General features: G+C 36.4%; 2 protein-coding genes and 1 long non-coding RNA gene across 16 annotated transcripts in view; 2 read left to right on the top strand and 1 right to left on the bottom strand.

The window, feature by feature from the left end:
- The window catches only part of LOC127839392 (uncharacterized), a 3,730-nt gene extending 313 nt beyond the window's left edge, over positions 1-3,417 (top strand). The window contains exons 2-3 of the long non-coding RNA XR_008030322.1: positions 559-671; positions 970-3,417. This is a non-coding gene — a long non-coding RNA (uncharacterized LOC127839392). The remainder of the gene's footprint in view (positions 1-558; positions 672-969) is intronic.
- LOC127839369 (peroxisome biogenesis factor 10-like) overlaps positions 1-18,764 on the top strand; it is a 169,057-nt gene that overhangs the window by 129,033 nt on the left and 21,260 nt on the right. The gene's annotated exons all lie outside the window — the stretch shown is intronic.
- The window catches only part of LOC127839362 (ZZ-type zinc finger-containing protein 3-like), a 166,093-nt gene that overhangs the window by 141,394 nt on the left and 5,935 nt on the right, over positions 1-18,764 (bottom strand). Inside the window, exons 2-9 of one of the 9 annotated variants that reach the window (XM_052367722.1) lie at positions 18,526-18,671; positions 16,451-16,745; positions 15,324-15,440; positions 13,743-13,866; positions 12,781-12,901; positions 12,232-12,328; positions 11,605-11,700; positions 10,045-10,221 (exon numbers count right to left, since the gene is read on the bottom strand). The exons of 1 other annotated variant lie outside the window; for it this stretch is intronic. In XM_052367722.1, the coding sequence (XP_052223682.1) occupies positions 10,045-10,221; positions 11,605-11,700; positions 12,232-12,328; positions 12,781-12,901; positions 13,743-13,866; positions 15,324-15,440; positions 16,451-16,735 (1,017 nt within the window). In that variant the 5' untranslated portion in view covers positions 16,736-16,745; positions 18,526-18,671. The remainder of the gene's footprint in view (positions 1-10,044; positions 10,222-11,604; positions 11,701-12,231; positions 12,329-12,780; positions 12,902-13,742; positions 13,867-15,323; positions 15,441-16,450; positions 16,746-18,525; positions 18,672-18,764) is intronic. 7 more of the 9 variants (XM_052367721.1, XM_052367724.1, XM_052367728.1 and 4 more) reach the window with 7 other exon arrangements.

Below are 18,764 nucleotides of genomic sequence, written 5' to 3'. Positions count from 1 at the left end.
GTACAAAAGACATGAATAATTGCAAAATTTTCAACCGAATTTGTATTCTAAAGACGCGTTTCAAATATCAGAAAATGTTGACATATTTATAAAATTATATAATTTATTGTAAGTTATATATCATAATTATTTTAGTATAAACCGCTTAACTATATAAACATATGTGTACGTATCACCACGTGATACTTTTCTATCAATTAGAACCTGTACGTGATTTCTCGTTTGAGTTCGTGACTTATTTTCATTGCAAAGCGTGACTTTTTTATTGGAACATCGCGTTTCGCTCTAAGCTGTAAAACGCGCTATTACTGGGTAATTCTCTAGAATTCGGTGCATATACATTCATGTAGTTTATACTGAACTCTATTTTCGACCATGTGATTGCTTATTTTTACATGTATTATAGATAAACACACAATGTGCACATTCTATGAATCATTTCAGGCCGTGTCGAGTATCACATTGCAGAGCAATCAATGCAAATATACAAAACGTTTTCCATACTTAAAGTCATGTTACACATTAAAGACTTTAGGACAGATTTCCCTTATTTTAAAGATTTGTTGGAGAAACTCGTGCTAATAGAGAGTCGTCTTCTCACGAAACGTACGACGACTTGTCGCCAAATTCAACGAACCCTAACTTCTATGACGACCTGCAAATGTCATGAAGTGAGTATAACACCTTTGTCTTTGAACACTGTATTTCGTGCATTAAGTGCTTATACATTAATATGTATATTAGGAACTCCAAAGTGATCAAATTGGTACGTACAGGTTTTTTTAATGTGTGTGCATTATAAGTTTGTTATTAATTAAAGTAATGCAAATATCATTGTTATACAAACAGTTACGTAACAAAACACATGTAGTGAGAAAATGTAAATATATTACATTGTAGTTTTAACGCAAATATAACTTTATTGAAATTCATGGTACATTTAATAAATTAATATATTTTATATATCAGCACAGAAGAACAACAGTATTATACAACTGTATACAAAATGGACAGTGCACAAACAAGGGAAACTAATTATTATCAGCCCAAGGTGACGAAGACAGCACTGAGCAGCTGAAAACCTGACGAACATACACAGTCGATAAAGAACAATTGATACCCATGCGGAGAAAGCTAACATTTCAATGCGTACATCTGAAATTAGGATCTAAGTCCCCACATGACACAATCATAGACATACGATGGCAACACAGCAACCAACAATGGATCAAGTGTCATGTGAAAATGCCTTCACGTTTGCGTTCAAAAATCAACTAAAAAATGTTCTCTTGTTCTATAATCATACCGATCATCAAGGTAACTTTACCTATCTGATTTTATTAATGTTGAATAACTACGGTAAAATAAAAGATACTGCACTAATTTACTTATTTAATTATACAAATCTAGCACAACTATGGTATGATGAACTTGTATCACGGTTGATGTATATTGCAGTATCGTCTTGTTGAGTTCATACGCCATTTTTACAATCAGTGACATCTACAGAAACAGGTTTATTTTTCTATGCTTCTTGTTATCCACTTAATAAAGATAATACTAAACAGCATAAACAGAAACTGAACATTATATACACTTTGTACATAGGTAGTATTGGAATCACACAAATATGTTAAAATTTATCAAAATCTTACAAACTGACAACGCAAAAACAATAAGAAATATTGCAACATTTATTTTTAAAGCAGCTAAATTGATGAATGAATTGTATTTTCAATAGTTTCGCTCCGTATATTACTGTCTATTTGTAGCCATAGCAATACAAGCGATGTGTATACACATTCTTAGAACATTCAAGTTTATTTGAATAAGATACGACTCTACAATATGCATATACATCCTTAAATTAGTACGTTACTGTACAATGTGTTATAAATATATATACATGTTAAAAAATGCTATTTATTTTCAATATGCATGTCTTGAGAGTTGTGCATTCCTTTTATTGTTAATTCTAAAGTTATATTGCTTAAATTATATATGTATATGCCTGTATGTCATTACACATTGTTGACTACATTGATGATTGTGTGTTAAATGTATGTGTAATCATTGGCTTCAATCCTAATGTATTCTGAAATTAAACCATAAAACCATATCTTATAACATAATATGACAATTTAAATACCATATTAGTACAGGTTGATTGCTGAAAGAATGCCAATATTTTTTTTTCGATGTATGTACAAACAAAGAGTAAACCCAGTTAATTGTGTGTGATCATAATTATGGTGTGTACATATTCATAGTCTACATTCAAAAGTTTACCATATGGCATTATCTATGAGGCTATGTATTTAGAAATATATATCAATCTTGTTTGGGACAAACTTGTTGACAGATAATGTCACCAATAAGTGCCTCTTATTTGCGCTCAAAGTTATATAAGTAATGTTATTTGTTAATAAGAATATGTTTACAATTTATTCATAGTAATATGTTATACAATGTTGAATATAATTTATCAAAATACTTATGTTAAATATATACATTTACATTGAATAGCCTAACATTAAACTAATCAAACCAATCAAAATAAGTGCTGACCGTATTCAGTATCCCGTATCAAATTGTGTCAAGTGCGTGTACGTTTAGTGTATGTATAATGATGAAATGGTAGCATTCATAATTTATTTAATGATTGTACATATATTATAATTTTGTTGATTCTAGTTCGTTAATTGTAGTTTCATAGAGTGATTATTATCAATTAGTTTTCATAACCAGTGTTAATGCTTGCCAGGCTCCCTTATTGGGTGAATGAATTAAATTGGTAGTATTTTAAAGATATTTAATATGTTATCGAGTGTTGATAATTTGTGTGAATCATTGAGTGTTTGACTAAATATATAAAGCGGCTGAAGATAACATAACACATAATAATTCTGAATAAATAAATTCTTCGCCAATAAAATAAGCATAACGCGTATTACTACTACTACAGTTTGATTTTCCTTTTTTGGGAATACTTAAGAAGAAATTTGTAAACAGAATATGACGTATTGATAATTTTTTAGTAAACAAATACAAAATATTTGTGTGTACAAGACGATCTGCTATATTCCAATATGTAATTCTTCACTTTTTGTTGATGTTTGTAAACATGTTATCGTATCATTGTTTTGTGTGTATATTATTACTGTTTGTGTGTGTGTATCAGGCCAGGTGTATGTGCCTGTACGTGTTTGAGCTCTTGACACTTAGACTTCAATGTGAATGAATACCATCGAGTGAGCTAAATTAAGTGGTCGTGAGTATGGTCGGCCTTACGTGTTGAATTTCTTCTGCAAATGTTCTTTGCTCTTCATATCTGTTCATTGATACCTGTTATTTATCCTACATCTACATTCAAAACAAAAGCAATATTCTCATTCTACATAAAATGAATAACTAAGGTGAGTGATATAGGGTCATCTTGGCACTCTTATATCATGTCTTCTTTAGATGTACATAAGGCTAAAGATATGTTAAATAAAAAGGATATATCAGCGAACCACATGCCTCTGTGGCGCAATCAATTGTATTGCTCTTGTAAGATATTTACTTACCTATTTATTAAAACGTTCAGGGTGTAATTATATATCAATGGAATGCGAAAACGTTTGCCTTACATTTTAATCAATACATGAGGCCATATACACCCAGGGGCATAATTTGAACAAATGGTAGAGGACGACTTTACGATATCGTATGGTACTCCACTACAAAGTAGTTAAAGTAATTACCATGAGGTTTACATTTGCCCTGGCCTGGGCATGTTTTAAACATCTCCATATCAGTGATAAAAACGTCTTCTTTTCAGAAATCATCACAGTTAGATATAATTTACACCGAAAAGGATAAAGCAAGCGAGTGCGTTGAAAGAAAGGGGTATTAGGGCTGAGTGGGGAACGGTATTAAAAGACTCTCCCAGAACAGTATATGCATTTTTAACATAAACTGCTATTTTGATTACCGTAATTACTCTAAGTTTTCGGGACTCCCCTTTTTTGGCTAAAATAATTATTTTTCGTTACTCTTAATTTTCAGACATGCGTCTATCACTTATGACTTTTTTGACAGTATATTTTACAGCGCTATTTTACCAGAGTTCGGCACTTGATTTGCTTATCTTGTGACACATTAATCATGGGGTTTTACAAACGGATTAAGGTCATAAAACCTGAAAGACGCATGACTGAGGGCATTGGACCATAACATTTGCGTAATTGGGTAAATAACCATGTTTACCGGCAGAAAACAATCAACTCATTCAACAGCATTTTAAATCACATCTTCCTACTAAAGGGGCCGTCCAACAGATTGGTAAATTGACAAAATTAAAAAAAGTTGTTTCAGATTCGCAAATTTTCGTTTTTGTTATGATATTTTTGAGAAAATTGTAATACTGACCATTTACCATGCTCTTAAATATCCATAATATGCATCTTTTGACGATTTGAAAACCTGAAAATTATAAAGCGTCGTGCGACGCAAAACGATTGAATAATCTTGAAAGTTCTGTTGTTGTAGTTATATTTTGGGAAACTACGAGGATTGCTTATAAAGGTTAAAAAATATATCCGCTCTAAGCATGAGCATAAATGGTCGAGTTGTCAAGGCGGGAGACTTTTTACTCCAGGGGTCAGTGGTTCGAGCCATGTTGAGGGTTACTTTTTTCATTAAAAAATGTTTTGTTTTTTTTACTGGAGATTTTTAGGTCAAATGTTTAAATTTATCAATATAAAGCATTTAATGACATGCTTCAATACATGCCAAAATCTGTTGGACGGCCCCTTTAAGGAGCAGTATGTTTAATGTTTTTCCTTTTTTGTTCTGTATCATTTCATCAAGAGTTAGGAAAGCTGTGAAGTTGTTTTAATGTTTTTATTTTAAAGAAGAAACACTATTGTGCATTGATTTATTTCTTTTATTTCAATATTATTATAATTTTCGGACATTTAACTTTTGTCTCTTAATTTTCGGAAAACTGGAATTTTTGAATATTTTCCATATCTAAATTTTCGGATACGATTGATTTGCCCTGAAATAACGCAAGGCTAAATTTCAAATCAAAAAGCTATTTAATTTCATCATCAATGGATATGTTAAGTCAATATAAATAACTGACAAATAAACATGAACTTGTTGTAGAGAATGTTTATGCTTTGAAATCATATAAACCAAATACGAACAAATAAATATATGAATATTTTTTTTGTTTCAACAAAATTCTTTCTTGTTTGATTTTGCTGATAATCTTTCTTTGAAAAAAGTCATCTTTAAAAAAAGGTTTTTTAAATTCTCTCAAGTGCGACATTCAATCATACACACATAAACCCTTTTTCAACATTTAAAACCTGTAGCGAAACAAATTTTGTACAGAGTCACAGTGATTTTGTGAGATCAAACCCGAACAACACTCTGCTTTGTCTTTATAATTATCTGAAAAATACAACAATGAAAAAACACACTATGCACTGTCTTCACAAGTGAAGGATATATATGTACTACGATTCTTACATTGCTGAATTGCTAAAATATCCAGTTTTATTTTATGCTTAGACTTGAAATCAAAGCAAGAGGGCCTGAAAGGCCCAAGGTCGCTCACCAAAGATACACAGGAACTGACCTGTTCTTTGCAGCCCAAGATATCATTATTTCAAATATTCTTTCCAAATTTCATGAAGATTAAACTATATATGTGACTTTCACAGTGTTAACAAGGTTTTACTATAGCCAAATGAAAAATGCCCCGCCCCCTGACGGCAATGTTTTTCAAACAACCGGAACCATTTTCGAACTTTTCCAAGATATCATTGGGACAAATTGTGTGACCAAGTTTCATGCGGATTGGGTAATAAATGATTGCTAACGAGGCAAATGTTGACGCCACATGCCACATGACAGACAAAAGGCAATTATAAAGCTTACTATGAGCACAATGTGCTCAGGTGAGCAAATAAAATTAACTACTATTTTGTATCCTCTGCTACTGTGCTGGAACACTTAAAGATAAAAAAGTCATTTAATTTATTTCCAATAACCATAATTTTGTTAAAGGGGGTTCATGTGTGCGTAAGTGGTGTATATTTAAACTCGCTTAAGTGTAATCAGACCTAAAAATAGACCTTGATCTAAAACAACAAGAAAATAATATTGCTTAAACAACTGCATACTGTCAACAGTGTTCATAATACACGTTCTCATCATTAAAGGTCAGCTAGCGTGCAGGTTCTAGCACTGCATGTTAAGCTAGCAGACATGTAGATAGGGTCCAGGGTTCAGCTAGCAGGCATGTAGTTGGGGTCCAGGATTCAGCTAGCATGCATGTAGTTCGTGTCCAGGGTTCAGCTAGCGGGCATGTAGTTGGGGTTCAGGGTTCAGCTAGCAGGCATAAAGTTGGGGTCCAGGGTTCAGCTAGCAGGCGTGTAGTAAGGGTCCAGAGTTCAGGTAGCAGGCATTTAGTTGGGGTCCAGGGTTCAGCTAGCAGGCATGTAGTTGGGGTCCAGGGTTCAGCTAGCAGGCATGTAGTTGGGGTCCAGGATTCAGCTAGCATGCATGTAGTTGGTGTCCAGGGTTCAGCTAGCGGGCATGTAGTTGGGAATGAGGGTTCAGCTAGCAGGCATGTTGTTGGGGTCCAGGGTGAAGCTAGCAGGCGTGTAGTTAGGGTCCAGAGTTCAGGTAGCAGGCATTTAGTTGGGGTCCAGGGTTCAGCTAGCAGGCATGTAGTTGGGGTCCAGGGTTCAGCTAGCAGGCATGTAGTTGGGGTCCAGTGTTCAGCTAGCAGGCATGTAGTTGGGTTCTAGGGTTCAGCTAGCAGGCATGTAGTTGGGGTCCAGGGTTCAGCTAACGGGCAGGAAGTTGGGGTCCAGGGTTCAGCTAGCAGGCATGTAGTTGGGGTCCAGTGTTCAGCTAGCAGGCATGTAGTTGGGGTCCAGGGTTCAGCTAGCGGACATGTAGTGGGGGTCTAGGGTTCAGCTAGCAGGCATGTTGTTGGGGTCCAGGGTTCGGCAAGCAGGCATTTAGTTGGGGTCCAGTGTTTTTAGGTAGAAGGCATTTAGTTGGGGCCCAGGGTTCAGCTAGCAGGCATGTAGTTGGGGTCCAGGGTTCAGTTAACAGGCATGTAGTTGGGGTCCAGTGTTCAGCTAGCAGGCATGTAGTTGGGGTCTAGGGTTCAGCTAGCAGGAATGTAGTTGGGGTCCAGGGTTCAGCTTGCAGGCATGTCGTTGGGGTTCAGGGTTCAGCTAGCAGGCATGAAGTTGGGGTCCAGGGTTCAGCTAGCAGGCATGTAGTTGGGGTCTAGGGTTCAGCTAGCAGGCATGTAGTTGGGGTCCAGGGATCAGCTAGCAGGCATGAAGTTGGGGTCCAGGGTTCAGCTAGCAGGCATGTAGTTGGGGTCCAGGGTTCAGCAAGCAGGCATGTAGTTGGGGTCCAGGGTTCAGCTAGCAGGCATGTAGTTGGGGTCCAGTGTTCAGCTTGCAGGCATGTAGTTGGGGTCCAAATAGTTGTACCCTGTAGAGGAACCTCCAGGCAGGAACCCCATGTAGTCAGTGTCACGGAACGCAGAGTCTGCACCTTCCAGAGACCTCTTGGGCTTCAACCTGTGACTGGAGTTGTGCATGGACGACTCATAACCACTGGAAACAAAGCAGTAGGAGATGATATTTTCACCAATCACACGATTCTCAACATTTATCAGCTAACATCACAACACAAAAGTGTTCATCAAGTTTTAACTGAAACATATGTTATTAAAACTGTTTCGAAATACTATTAACATCACATTGTTTTTTTTGTTTTTATCAAAAGACTTGCTTGAAGGACATGGATTTGATGACAAAAGAAACAATATATACAACCTATTTTTTCATGCGGATTGGATTTGAAGTAGGAGTACTAATATTTTTAAAGTGGTAACCATTTTGATGAAGGTTATATTTATTATATGAGCTTTGTTCTACGCAAACTGGGCTTAAACAAGTTCATAAAATGTAATCCTAGATGAGCCTCAGAAGTCTGCACAGGATAATCAGGAAAACACTTTCGATTGTAATGGAGTCTTCTGTTTAGAGGGAGTCTCTTCTAAATGCCAATCCAGTGTAGACGAAAAGAAATGTCCCAGATTAGCCTATGCAAACTGCTCAGGCTAATCTAGGACAACACTTCCTGCACATGCAATTCGCAGAGCTTTCCCAGAACCAAGCTCGATATATTGGCCTAACCTGTCGACACACTCATCACAGAAGTCCACTGCGAGGTCTGGCGGGCAATCCATGCAGTGCCAGCGAGTACCGACTATAGGCTCACACTCGCATCTGTCGCACTGAAACAGGCTTCATCGTAACATTTTGCGCTCAGAAGCACAGTGAAAATGGCTATAAGCAAACAGCATAAAACCAGAACAACATGCAAGTAACACGCAGTCTGTTAAGGTTGTGTGCTGTTTGCTGCTCAGGTATCAGTTTCTAAGGGTTGGAGATGAAGCTTTTTAAACAGGAATCTAATAAGAAAGTACTTATATTTAATAAGATTTTCTTAGGGACTACAAACATGTCAATGTGTGTAGCTGAGTGGAAAAGGATTAAGTCATTACCCTATATCATTATTCCTGTGTAAATGTAAATAAGGGTAAAAATTAGCCTGAGTTTTATTAAAATAAACAACTTAAATTGTATCCCATATTGTTCTTGCAGATAAAATTTCACTGATACATTAACACTGTTTCTTTATAAGGCTGCTATTATTTTGTTTTAAAGGGCTACTATTGCATTGTTTTAAATGAATGTCTATATAAAAACGCATGTATTTATGACCCATGTCATGCAAAAATGTGTCTTACGACATATGTGGCCAGCATATATCTAGACTAGACATTATTGTTTACCTTGAATCTGACATGTTCTGTCATGTTCTCTATTAACTTGAATTCGAAACGAAGCTTCACATTATAAAATACCTTAAATACAACTAGTTCCGTCATGTTCTCTATAACATTGAATTTGACACGAAGCTTCACATGATTAAATACCTTGAATCTGACATGTTCCGTCATGTCCTCTATTACCTTTAATTCGACACGAAGCATCACATTATTTATTACCTTAAATCCGACAGGTTCCGTCATGTTCTGTATTACCTTGAATAGACACACAGCGTTACAGTATTTATTACCTTGAATCTGACATGTTCCGTCATGTTCTGTATTACCTTGAATAGACACACAGCGTTACAGTATTTATTACCTTGAATCCGACATGTTCCGTCATGTTCTCAGCACTCTGCCTGATCTTTCTGTTCCTCAGCTTTTTCAGCCTCAGCAGCTCCTGGTACTATTCTGTTCCTCTCAACTCCAACGGAAACCCTTCGTCATCCTGGGAGCACACACATTGACAAGCTTTTATTCATACATGCTGAGCCATATAAATGACATGCACGATTCATCAAATGAACCTTAGAACATTCTTCTTTAACAAATAACAACAAGACTATAATGATAGGAAACTCCATCCTAAATATTTGTGTTCTCTTAATTTGAACCAATGATTCACTTTGCTTCAATAAATGGCATGTCTGGAGAGATCAACTGACAGTATGAGACCCACCAACTGACAAAGGGAACAAAGTGACTCCAAAATAGCCCCACCCCTGCCTTCCGACTGGTAGTAGGAAAATGATATAAGCAATAGGAATAACAGCCTACATTAACCTTAAGAAATACAAATATATAATCCTGCAATGTTGATTGTATGGTTTCCCAAGTAACCTACTCTTTCCCACCACCAAACACCTTATGATGTTTAAATCTACTATGTTTTTATTATCATGTGAGCTACACTGACACAAATTAATAAACAATCAACCCATGTTAAAATGGTGCCCATGTTCCCCTTTGATTGAATATGTACTAACACTGTTAAATAATGGATACAAAAAAACTTGAAAGTTAAGAACCAATCACCAAAATGTTTTTTGCTCCATAAGTGATACTGAAATGGGTATTATCTGGCCTCAAGTTGATCTTAATAAGAACACTAGACTCACAGAGAAGTCCTCGTCTGCCATGGCATCCCAGTTCTCAGTGCCAGAGGTGACACTGCCCTCGTAGCTCTGGGAGTTCTCATCATCGTTGTCTGTCATGAACACCGGTGGAGTGACAGAGGCAAGGAAGGTGGAGTTGTAGTACATCCTGTTGTAGCGGTGGTGACGATGGCTACCAACCTGCACACACACGGCAATGAGAAATAGTGTAAAAACAGGTGGTATTGTAAATGGAAAATAGTGTAAAACAGATGGTATTGTCAATGGGAAATATTGTAAAAACAGGTGGTATTGTCCATCGGAAATATTGTAAAAACAGGTGGTATTGGCAATGGGAAATATTGTAAAAACAGGTAGTATTGTCAATGGGAAATATTGTAAAAACAGGTGGTATTGTCAATGGGAAATATTGTAAAAACAGGTGGTATCATCAATGGGAAATATTGTAAAAACAGGTGGTATTGTCAATGGGAAATATTGTAAAAACAGGTGGTATTGTCAATGGGAAATATTGTAAAAACAGGTGATTTCGTCAATGGGAAATATTGTAAAAACAGGTGGTATTGTCAATGGGAAATATTGTAAAAACAGGTGGTATCATCAATGGGAAATATTGTAAAAACAGGTGGTATTGTCAATGGGAAATATTGTAAAAACAGGTGGTATTGTCAATGGGAAATATTGTAAAAACAGGTGATTTCGTCAATGGGAAATATTGTAAAAACAGGTGGTATTGTCAATGGGAAATATTGTAAAAACAGGTGGTATTGTCAAAGGGAAATATTGTAAACACAGGTGGTATTGTCAATGGGAAATATTGTAAAAACAGGTGGTATTGTCAATGGGAAATATTGCAAAAACAGTTGGTATTATTAGTCCATTAAATAATTAAATAATCTGCTCTGTTGACCAAATGCAAATATATGGAATTATTTTATAACTTCAAAAGGATTACTTATACCGTTTGTTGTTAGGATTATTAGCTGTATTTAATAGATTTCATTCATACAACAATGGCCACTTAACCTAGTGACATTTTACCTGTGCAAGCATAGGAGATGTAAGGGCTAAACCACCACAAGGTGTACACAATGAAATACTTCTAAAGACCATAATCCCTCTACTTTTGGTTAAAGTATTGCAGTTGTTGTGTGTTTTATTGCATGGAAACTTCTGTACATGAACCAGATTGAGGGCAAAAATGTCTGTGGAAGTTTTTTAGGACAATGTACGCACGAGTTGTGGTAAGGCTGGGATTCAAACACAAGATACACCAGATTGAAGATCCTGGACTCACATCAGCCTCCTCAGACACTGATACTGATATAAGTCTCACTGGGGTAAATGGGGCTTAATGCATGGGCTTAAAGTTTTGTCCCAGATTAGGCTGAGCTGGATATTCATTTAGAAGACAATTCATTCAAACAAATCATTCAATTGGGGCAGAAAGTGTTGTCCCTGATTAGCCTGAGAAGACTGCAGAGGCTGGTCCAGGACAACACTTGAGGCACATGCATTAAGAGAGTTTTTCCCATAACGTTACTCATAGGAGGGACCACCAACCTTCTTCTTGAGATTTATGGTGCTTGGCATCCTTCCAGGGATGGGAAGCCCCGCCTTGGCAAGCTTGATAAAGTACTTCTGCACTCGACTCTGAACCTGACCACCAGCAAAAAAACCCACTCTTAAAACTTGCGTATTTTTAATCATAAAATATAATAACGAACTTAGTTGTTAAACATTTTCAATGTTTTGAGTCAGTACATGTATACACATTTCTGTGTCATTATTGATATTAACTTCAGTTGTGATTTAAAGATTTTTTTAAAGCATAGGGAATATATTATACTATCAATATGTCAATTTCCTGAGTAGAACCAGTGTATCGTGTCTTGAGAATGAGCATTTGAAGACTAGTCCTGTTAGAATCAAGCTCACAAACACATTAGACCATGGTAGGTACAATCAAACATACAAATGCAATTTATTATTAAAAGAATTTCTTGGATCCATACAGAGGTAACCCACAAATTGTATCAATTATTCAATATATTTTTATAAATTAAGTTCCCTTAAACTGGGGTAAAGACATGTTTTTGCCTGAATAACATGCAATAGCAATATCCCAATATGCAGGCATGAATGTAACCTCAGTGATTCTACAAAGAACCACAAACTCTCAGGACCAACCTGCAGCGTAGTGCGGTTGCCAAGGGCAGCTGCTATCTTCTGAAATCTCCTGGCCTCTATTTCCTCTGGAGGAAACTGTATCAGTAGCTCTTCCAAGCTGAAAACACACCCATCGATATAAGTTCATTTTCTTGATGTAAAGCTAGTTTTTTCAAGGTGATAAATATTAAAAAATGTCAATCTGGTGTTCTTGATGCTTCCAAAATAATGAGAAGTTAGTAAAATGCCCCTTGCTAGTAAAAGTAACTCATTCTAAGCTCTAGTATGGTATGAAAGTACTGAGGGTGTATATCCCATACACCATCAGTTACTAACTGTGTAACGATTATATCTCAACCAACTACTCAATTACTCGGGGTGTATGGAAATTACTTCGGATATATGGAAAAAACACCATGGGCACATGACCGCTCTAAGCCAATCGGATATGGTCATTTTTGTTGGAGGTGAGATATACAAGAAAATTCCATATGCAACAAGCACTTTTGAACTGAAAAAATATTTATCTGTTTCCTTGCAAAAAATCATCCTTCTCACCCTACTACCTACCGTTTCTGCTCCTCAGTGGTCCACAACTGGTTGAAAGTCTGCGGCTTCTCCTCCGTCTTAACACGGCCCCGGATCACCGCCCCCTCCACATCCTGGGGTGCAGATACCATCTTGACCTCCTCTGTTTAAGAATACAGGGCATAGACATTGCATGACTGATTACAAACTACATGTTTATTTAATACTGTATCAAATATTGTCAATCATGATGCTGGTGATGATTATGATGCAATATGAAGCAAATTGAAAATGAGGATTATTATTATTATTGTTTGTCTTCCTAGTTTGCTATGAGAACATGATGAAAACGCAATCAAGAGTAATGAATGCATACAGATGAAAATATATAATGATAATGAAATAGTTGATACTATTCTTAATATTATAATTTGTAACAGTTGTGAACATCTGTTTAAAGAATATAAATACATACAGTGATATATTTTTCTTTACATGTATCTATTGTATTGATACTTGCACTTGCACAACTGACATATATACATGTAGATGTACTTATTTGTTGTACAGCCAAAACCTCAATCTAGAGACCACCCCACTATAAAGACCCATTTTTTAAAGTCCTTTGATTTGTCTCATTACCTACTTTTACTGTTAAAAACAAATGAATTAAGAGCTTCTGATATAAATTTGCCGTGCTCTGTGAAAAGGGGGTTTTATGCATGTGCTTAAAGTGTCCTCCTAGATAGCCTGTGTATTCTGCACAGGCTAATCAGGGACGACACTTTCCTCTTTAATATTTTTCTTTTAAGAAAAGTCTCTTCTTAGCAAAATACCACTTTTGGCGGAAAGTGAAGTCCCTGGTTAGCCTGTGCGGACTGCACAGGCTAATTTGGGACGATACTTTACGCACATGCATTAAACCCCCTTTTCACAGAGCGCGACTCAAATATAAAATGATCATGAAAAAACTTTTTTGTGGTAATAAGTTGCTCGGCACACACCTGGGGGGGCATTCCCGTCTGTGAGCTGCTTCTTCAGTCTGGTCATGTGACGATGGCTGCCGAACGTTGAGAAGTCCAGCGTACTTGTGTATTTCTCCCAGCTGATATGGGGCAGCTCTGCAATCTGTGACAGCATGGTCATGTTTAACTCAGCAGTGTCCACATCAACAATCTGCATTTCCTTGGTGAATCAGTAGTATAATTTAATGCACAAGTGAATCAAGGACTGAATTTACAGGTATTTTATAAATGGTGCATGGACCAGAAGCAAATATGTTTTTTAAGTCAGTCTATAAGCCATTTAGGCCTGCAAACTACCACAGCATAAATAAAGGATCTCCCATGAATGAAGAGGCACACACTTCATGCTAATCTTAAAATACCCACAGATTTCTGGTTAGGAAATGGTTAATACCATTACAAAGACAAGACTGGACCTTAATAACTGGTATGCATTAAGCTGGCACAAAACATTTAAGAATATTATCAATTAGAAATAGTTGTTTTCATTCAAATTGGGAAGAAAATAATAAGCATAACATTTGGAATCGGTCCTTTGCAATTTAAATAAGGGAAATAAAATATTTACTTAAGTGCTAAACTTTTGTCATTACAATAACATTTTAGCACACTGCTTTTCATGTTCCATTTCATGTAAATAGCATATTATAGCGAACATCTTTTAACTCTTTCAGTGCTGGAACCAAATTTTGAAGGTCTTTGAAAACAGTTTGGATCCAGATCATGGCGTCTCATCAGGATCCAAACTGTTTGCTATTCTGATAGCATTCTTTGAAAAAAATCGAAGAAAATGCTAATTTTAGAAATTCAGCAGACAACATTTTAGCAGACAACAAACTTCCCAGCATGCAAAGGGTTAAACCAATAAAGTAAATGATCCTTGTTCTAGAAAACAGGGCTTAATGCATGTGGGTAAAGTGTTGTCCCAGTGCAGCCTGCACTACGTAAAGTGTTATCCAAGTGCAGCCTGCACTGCTTAAAGTGTTATCCAAGTGCAGTCTGCACTGCGTAAAGTGTTATCCAAGTGCAGTCTGCACTGCGTAAAGTGTTATCCAAGTGCAGTCTGCACTGCGTAAAGTGTTATCCAAGTGCAGTCTGCACTGCTTAAAGTGTTATCCAAGTGCAGTCTGCACTGCGTAAAGTGTTATCCAAGTGCAGTCTGCACTGCTTAAAGTGTTATCCAAGTGCAGTCTGCACTGCGTAAAGTGTTGTCCCAGTGCAGCCTGCACTACGTAAAGTGTTATCCAAGTGCAGTCTGCACTGCTTAAAGTGTTATCCAAGTGCAGTCTGCACTGCGTAAAGTGTTATCCAAGTGCAGTCTGCACTGCGTAAAGTGTTATCCAAGTGCAGTCTGCACTGCGTAAAGTGATGTCCCAGTGCAGCCTGCACATGCTCATCAAGGACAACACTTTCAGCCTACATTGACTTTTCTTTTAGAAAGAGACTTCATTTAAACTAGAAATTGGAAAGTGTCGCCAAGACTGCACAGGCTAATCTTGGATGACGCTTAACACACATGCTTTAAGCCCCATTTTCCCAGAGGTTGGCTCATATTTGCACCTTCTGAGGCCTGGGCAGGTTAAGGTCGATGCCCTTCTGCAGTTTCTGTACAAACTGTATGGGGTCTGAGAGGGCTGCCTGACGACCTTCATACAGCAGGTCAAGGTCCTTCACAGCCTATAAGGTTCAAATGTAAATAGTTGAATGATATCACATTTTTTGTATTTTAAAATTTATGTCAATTTAACAACAACAACAACCAAAAAACACCATTAAGGCAATGAACAAACGAGTATAGAAATGGGGTATTTGTTATGCCAAAATTATATATGGTGGAAAGAAAAACAAAGAGTCGTACAGGAGACTAAAAACGGAACTAACTTTTATGCCCCAAAAAGAGAGCGACTTCTGTCTTTACCCGCAAGTGTTCATCCTACCAAGGTTTAAGTTCAAAATCTTGAATATATATAGCATATTATCAACAAATAAAGATTAATTATCTTATAATAAGTGAATTTTAAATTTTAATATATTGATTTCTTCTTAACCATAAAGAAAACATGTGAATTGTAAAATGATTAAAAAATATTCCTTTTAGAAAATTCAAAGTGCTTAACCTAATATCACACAAGTATAAGTTACACTAACTGACTTGGTGTTGACAAACAATGCAAGAATGAAGGGCTTTAAGACAAGATTACTACACATAATTTCGAAATTCTGCACTTCTACTATGACACATTAACCACTAAACGGGATATATACTTATAAAAATACCACTGTATTTGTTTGAAAATTATCAAAAGTATTTAGTTTCTATGTTATTTCAGAATAAAAAAGCCCTTCTATGATTTTAAACTGGAAATTCTTACTTATTAAGTGAGAAATTCTTCAATGGCAAAGCGTGACCCATTCTGGCAATTTGCCAACTTGAAAATGTTTCACCATGATATGAGCTCTGGGAAAACTTGGCTAAATGCATGTGTACCGTGTTGTCCTTAATTTGCCTGTGCAGTCCACACAGGCTTATCAGGAACAACACTTTCCAACTTAACTGGATTTTTGGTTAGAATAGTCTATTTTTAAACAAAAATAGCAAAAAGTGTTGTCCCGGATCAGCCTGTGTTGAAAATCCTAAACGCATTAAGCAAAGTTTTCCCACAATGAGGCTCACATGTTAACAATACCTGTATTCTCTGAGCTTCTAGAAGAGCAATGGTCTTCAGTAACACCTGGTAGTCATGGTTCCCCCTCAAGGCCACATGGTCTGATTCAAAGTAGTAGGTCTCCTTCTCGTCATCAGGTGTGTCTGAGTCTGCATCCTGATTGGCCGGATTTTTAAACAAACTGAAATCTGATTGGTCAGTCAGGATTGAGTCTGATTCTGAGTGGTCCATTGCTTGAAAGCTGCTTTCTGATTGGTCAAGCCTCACACTAGGTGAGTTGCTTATGTCTTCGGCTACCAAAGCCATTTTGATGGTCCTGCAATATTTAATTGGAAAAAGTAAGTACAAGTGGTCTAAATGTTTTGTTAGAACATGAATGAAACAAACATAAACTTCCTGCCTAAAACATGTCATTAAATACTGGTGTGGTCATTTTTTAAAGCTCTCACTGTCTTAGCTTATATTTAAATAAAATGCAAAAGTATTTGGGAACATATATTATTTTATAGATTACTCCAATTAAAAGATCTGATACAACACATGGACAGAAAAATGTAGCAACAGTAACAAATTATAAAGGGCCCTCTCCACGGTTAAAAGAATAACATTTTTACCAAAATTGTCAACAACAGGGACATGATGGCCCTGAATCGCTCACCTGACTAACCTTGCTACACCAACTTAAATTCAGACACATATACAATCCCAAGCCAGATTTCATCCATTAATACATTCTGACAAAATTTCATTTTATTAAGACGTGATTAAAACTGTGACCTCTTTCTTCTACTCAAGGTTTTACTAGAATTGGCCTGGTGACCTAATTTTTGACCCCAGATGACCCATATACGATCCAAACTCAGATATTATCAAGATAAACATTCTGATAATATTTTATTAAGATTAAATTAAAACTATGACTTCTATTGTCTACACAATGATTTTCTATGATTTGACCTGGTGACCTTGTTTTTGACCCCAGATGACCCAAATACAATCCCAACCCAGATTTCATGAAGATAAACATTCTGACCAAATTTTATTAAGTTTGGATGAAAACTGTGACCTCTACTATCTACACAATTAATTTTTTTACTTTGACCTAGTGACATAGTAATTTGACCCTAGATGACCCAAATTTGATCCCAACCCAGATTTTAACAAGACAAACATTCTGACCGTATTTCATTAAGATCTGATAAAAAATGTGACATCTATTGTCTACACAAGGTTTTTCTATGATTTGACCTAGTGACCTAGTTTCTGACACAAAATGACCCAAATACAATCCCAACTCAGATTTCATCAAGATAAACATTCTGACCAAATTTCATAAAGATTGGATGAAAACTGTGACCTCTATTGTCTACACAAGGTTTTTCTATTATTTGACCTAGTGACCTAGTTTTTGATCCCAGATGACCCAAATACAATCCCAAAACAGATTTCATCAAGATAAACATTCTGATTGAATTTCATGAAGATTGGATGAAAACTGTGACCTCTATAGTCTAGTTTTTCTATTATTTGACCTAGTGACCTAGTTTTTGATCCGCGATGACCCAAATACAATCCCAACTCAGATTTCATCATGATAAACATTCTGACCTTATTTCATAAAGATTGGATGAAAACTGTGACCTCTATTGTCTACACAAGGTTTTTCTATTATGTGACCTATTGACCTAGCTTTTGACCCCAGATGACCCAAATACAATCCCAACCCAGATTTCATCGAGATAAACATTCTGACAAAATTTCATAAAGATTGGATGAAAACTGTTACCTCTATTGTCTACACAAGGTTTTTCTATTATTTGACCTAGTGACCTAGTTTTTGACCCCAGATGACCCAAAAACATTTCCAACCCAGATTTCATCAAGATAAACATTATGACCAAATTTCATAAAGATTGGATGAAAAGTGTGACTTCTACCGTCTACACAAACAAATTGTTAACGGACGCACACACGCACGACGGACATTACACGGTCACATAAGCTCATAATGTCACTTCGTGACAGGTGAGCTTATAAAAAGCTAACAAACAGTCAAGCAAATAAAGAAGAACAAATAACTTTCACACTATGTTCACCTTCTGTCAGTTGTGTCTGAAAAACTTCAGTCCCATCCAGCGCAGAAATAGACAAATCACAAAGACAATGAGAGTGCTTGGGATGAGCATGAGATAGTACAGCAGGGAGCCAGTGTCCATCACCTTGGTGTTCAATATTGCGTAGGCTGAAAAATTGGAAATCTGCATCATTTTGTTTTAGTTTTACTTACTACTACATATATTGAACATCAGTGCCTCCATAATTGTATTACACTTAA

Source organism: Dreissena polymorpha, chromosome 7 (genome assembly GCF_020536995.1).
Source record: "Dreissena polymorpha isolate Duluth1 chromosome 7, UMN_Dpol_1.0, whole genome shotgun sequence".
Taxonomy (NCBI): domain Eukaryota; kingdom Metazoa; phylum Mollusca; class Bivalvia; order Myida; family Dreissenidae; genus Dreissena; species Dreissena polymorpha.
The sequence above is the reverse complement of the archived record's forward strand: the minus strand, read 5'-3'. Positions and strand labels throughout refer to the sequence as shown.